Below are 4,793 nucleotides of genomic sequence, written 5' to 3'. Positions count from 1 at the left end.
GGTTAGTTAAAGATAGATTAGGTAAAATAAATAATAATAATAATAATATAAAAAATATTCATAAGGCATGTTCGCAAGTAGCTCGTGTGTAATGTAATTCGATAGAGTAACTTGAGCTGCACATTCACTGAGTGATTTACAACTTATAATGGTGCAAATAATATTTAGACAAGGTTTAAGGACAATAAAGCAATAAAATTTAAGTATAAATAGTTATGAGTTTAAAGCTATTTAGAATAAATAAATGTAGCTTCATCTTACAATTTGAAGTCATTCTGATACAATCCCAAACTGATGAAATTCATTTTAGAATTGTTTGTGGCAACAACATTAGTAATAATAATAACAACAATAATAATAATCTTAATTTCAGATCTTGTATGTCAAGCTTATAGGTATTATGCGTATTGAGTGCATGGTAAATTAGGAAAAAGAAACAGAAGACTATGTTTTTAATTATTTACACTTATCAATTTATTTTATTTACAAGTGTTCACTATTTTTCTATGAATATTTTCTCATAACTCTCCACTGTCTTTTGACATTTTCTATTTCTGTTCTCTTTACTTTTCATTTCCTGTCATGGTTGTTTGTGAGAAAAAATAGATAGGAATTCCTTAGAAGACAAAAATATCATTTTCTTTCTGTACAAATGTGGTGCAATCTCATATTTAGGATTAACAAGCAAAAATCGTTCTTTAAAATGACATATTCATGCTGTTTTATCTGTTGGGTGTACAAGTTTAAGCTTTGCAAGCCATAACTTGATTTTCTCTGTATTATCCCAAGGTAAACTAAAAAAAAGGTAATCCTGGGGATGTTTTCTCAGTTTTGTTACAATCAGGAGCACAACAAACAGACATTTTGATAAAAATTAAGTGAAATGTGTACAATAAAACTGAGCTGCTAGAAAACAAAACAACTGATCCATCAAACAGTTTCTCTAACCACTCATGACATCAACTGCTTTTGAGAAATGAATTTAAATGTTATAGTTTATTTTTAGCTAACTTTTTTAATGGACTGGGAGGCTTGTAAAATACAACTGTCTTCATTTAATGTTACTGCAAGGTATAAGATTTATTTTTAAAGTCAATTTTTTGGAATATGTTTTTCATTGAAGATTGATTTTTTTGTGTGTGTGAGGATGATCACTGAAGAACTTTTAAGTTTTACTTAATGTTTTTACTGTTATTGTGATTTATACGAATCTGTACATTTATTTTTCTGTATCAACAAAATTAATAGGCTTGAAATAATGAATCATGCACAGACACTCCTGCATCAATATATTGTAGTAATAAAAATACAGCACAGATATGTCAGGAAAATATACTTGTTTATAATCCAGAGCACACCATCAGTCTTATTCAGAAAATAGTACTTATTAATACTTGAGTGAAGCAGCAAAAATTTTAAAGTTATTTAAGAAGAAATCACCTCTACTAAATTCTTCTATATTGAGTATTAAGAAACTTCTGTTAAAACTGTTGTAAGCCATATCATTATTGTACTGGACAGCATATGATCACTTAAGTAATGTAGACTCGTCTTCAACTTGTGGATAATGATTTAGAAAACAAAACATATAGTCTGCTTATTCATGAATAAACATGCTTACTGTATACGTATTATAGAACAACTGGATATATGTGTGTGATATTCCAAGAATAATTCTAACATAGATCATGATTTTACCAATAACTGGAGATATAACAATAACAGAAAGACAGGTGTAGTAATTTTTTATAAGTGAGAAGAGTTGAAGGTGAACAAAAACACTATTATTGGAAGGAAAACAGAAAACTGATGGGTGGCTGGTCGTGTTTAATAGCAATCTATTGTGTTGTAATATTGAAGTTAGAATATGATAAAGTGTATATAAGTGTAATAGATAAAAGAAACTATTTCATGAAAGGAAATGAAAATAAACTTTCCTTGATCAAAAAATAAAGATTATAGCAATAATAAACAAAATTTTATTGAATATTTTATATTAAATGTAATCCACCTTTAGCAGTTTACCACAAAAAATGAAGAAATTACGTTTTTTATAGTAAACTGCTTAAAATAAATTATGTTTAACCTGAAATGTTCAGTGCTGTCCATTGTTGCTATCTTTTATACCATTTTGATCAAATTACATTTCCAAACCAATTAACCAAACTTTATTTTAAAATGAACAAAAACTATTGATTCATATATTAAATAAAGGGACATAATCATCACAACACTTCTCAGGAAACATACAGTTGAAATTTCCACAAAATCTCAAGTTTTTCAAATTAGAAATGATTCTTATTGAAAATGTCAAACTACACTCACATTCTATGTTGAATTGTAGTTGACCAGTCAGGAAATTAGATCACATTCTACTTCATGTTACACTCTTAGGGCGGTCTCACATATACAGTAGAACACACTAAATCTATCCCATGAAACACTAGATAGTTACCATGACTAGATCTTCCTACAGAGAATAACACTCGGGGTAGAATTACTACATAATCATAAATCAGATTTATTATCATTCATTTTAGAGCTAGAAAATTTGTTAAATTTGTTGTAATTAGGAAATGTATACTGTAGGAGAGTAATATGTGATTATCTATGTATCATGTGTATGATACTCCATTTCAGCTTTTAAAGTGATGGAAATAACATTAATATATTGACCAGAAATAATAGTTATATGTGTATATGTAATACCACAATGTATATGTAGAGATATGTGTTATTTTGTTAATATTTTTACACAAACATTAAAAGTTGTCCTTTATTTTTTGTGCATATTGCACATGACCATGTGGATTTAGTATGTTCCAAATTAGTATTAGAAAATTATGTAAAAATGTTACAAAACATAAAATGTATAGGAGAATAAGATATGTGGTACTTTCCTATCACATATGTAAATCTTGCAGTGTGGCTTCTATGTTTTATTTGGGATTTTCTTCAATGATGTTTGTTTGAATGAATTATGTTTTTATCTGTTTGTTTCTCAATGTCACATACATTGGGGTTTGCTAAACATGAATATATTAATACATTATTGTAAGTAACTAAAAATATTTGCATTTTGTAATAAGTATTGTAGTACATTTTAAAATTTTATTTTCTGACTTGTAGTTATGTTTCTGAGAATTGAATCATAATCTTATGTTATTAAGTGAAAATGTTGAATATTTTTATGATAACAAAAGGCATGTCACTTGTTTTATTTTAAGAAAAAATGTGGCATTAAAGATGGTTGGTCTCATAGACAAGACTTTTGTTTCTTTCTATATTTTCTACATTTAAAATTTTGGTGATTTAGAAATTGAATATGAAATAATAGACATGCTACTGCAGCTTTATTAACAATTTCATTTGAAATAGTTCTCGAGCTCCACATCACTCTACAGAGCCCAAAACGCAACGACCAGATATCTATAGTATACCAGCAGAACCTCCAAGAGGTGGCTTGCCTGTTAAACTAAGCAAGAAAACAAATGCTCATGTCCTTGTAGAGTTTGGACTTCAGGTAAAGATTCTCGATCACAGCCAAATGAACTTGTGTGCTGTTTTCAAAATCAGCTGTGATGGTAGATAACAATGATTTTCTGAAATTATACAAAGCTGATCTTCATTACTTTTGGAAATATGATTAATGTTATCTAGATTATTAGATAGATTATTTAAACAATTAATTTTGGGCTTCCCAAAACTTTTTTACCTTGTTGTGTTAACAGTACAGTTTATTTGTTTTTTAAAACATTAAAAATATAAGAAATTAATAGATATAAATACTAGATATATTTCACTAATACATACAAGTAATGAGTAATGAAAATAAATGTTTGGCTCTGTTATTTGCTCCATATGAATAGCAGAGAAATTTACTTCACACATAACAAACTAAATAAAAATTAGATATATATATATGTGTAGGAAAGTAATTGCTGTTAAGTTATATTTACAATGTATATAGTTGTTAAATAGAATTGTTGAATATAGATTCAGAAATGGATCAGCACTTACCATCATAATCTGTGTGCTCTTGGAAGTAGTCCCATACATGTAAATGTTTCATGAATAATGCATTGTCCTATGCATTTAAAATTGTTATTTAATGAGGTATCATTATTTTTTAATGTGAAAACGTGTATTATGAAATAACTAATTTTATATAATCCACCTTTTCTTCTAGTTGCTTCATGTTTGCCTGAAGAGAGATAAAGTATTGCCAAGTGTCCAAGAACATATGGAAATGTTAGATCCATTTGTAACTGTTCTTGTGGAATGCCTTGGTAGTCAATTTGTTAAGGTAAGGATAATTTATAAACATTAACTTTTTGATGGACTATTCATAATTATAGGCTGCTAAGGGTGAAGTGAACACTAACATATTTTAAAGATTTTTGTTAAAAGGCATTTGTTCCTCCATTCTGCTCATGTAGTGGAAGTCCAGCAGCCATTAGTAAAGGATTAAATGTGATTTCAAGCAAAAGTAATTTAATATTTATAATGATATAAATGTCTTGGTTTACAAATGTTTAAGGTTAACATAACTTTTGGTAATTAGAATTAACTCAGTCTTTAACTTTTTATCAGCCCGGTATGGCCAGGTGGTTAAGGTGCTCGACTCGCAATCTGAGGGTCGCGGGTTCAATTCCCTGTCATACCAAACATGCTCGCCCTTTCAGCCGTGGGGACATTATAATGTGAAGATCAATCCCACTATTCATTGGTAAAAGAGTAGCCCAAGAGTTGGCAGTGGGTGGTGATGACTTGCTGCCTTCCCTCTAGTCTTA

General features: G+C 28.9%; 1 protein-coding gene across 1 annotated transcript in view; it reads left to right on the top strand.

The window, feature by feature from the left end:
• Positions 1–4,793, top strand: part of LOC106457035 (small subunit processome component 20 homolog) — a 184,195-nt gene that overhangs the window by 147,436 nt on the left and 31,966 nt on the right. Inside the window, exons 46-47 of the mRNA XM_022382842.1 lie at positions 3,379–3,523; positions 4,190–4,306. Of these exons, the coding sequence (XP_022238550.1) occupies positions 3,379–3,523; positions 4,190–4,306 (262 nt within the window). The remainder of the gene's footprint in view (positions 1–3,378; positions 3,524–4,189; positions 4,307–4,793) is intronic.

This window comes from Limulus polyphemus, unplaced genomic scaffold, assembly GCF_000517525.1.
Source record: "Limulus polyphemus unplaced genomic scaffold, Limulus_polyphemus-2.1.2 Scaffold284, whole genome shotgun sequence".
NCBI classification, from domain to species: domain Eukaryota; kingdom Metazoa; phylum Arthropoda; class Merostomata; order Xiphosura; family Limulidae; genus Limulus; species Limulus polyphemus.
Note: the sequence above shows the minus strand (reverse complement) of the source record. Positions and strands in the feature narration are given on the sequence as shown.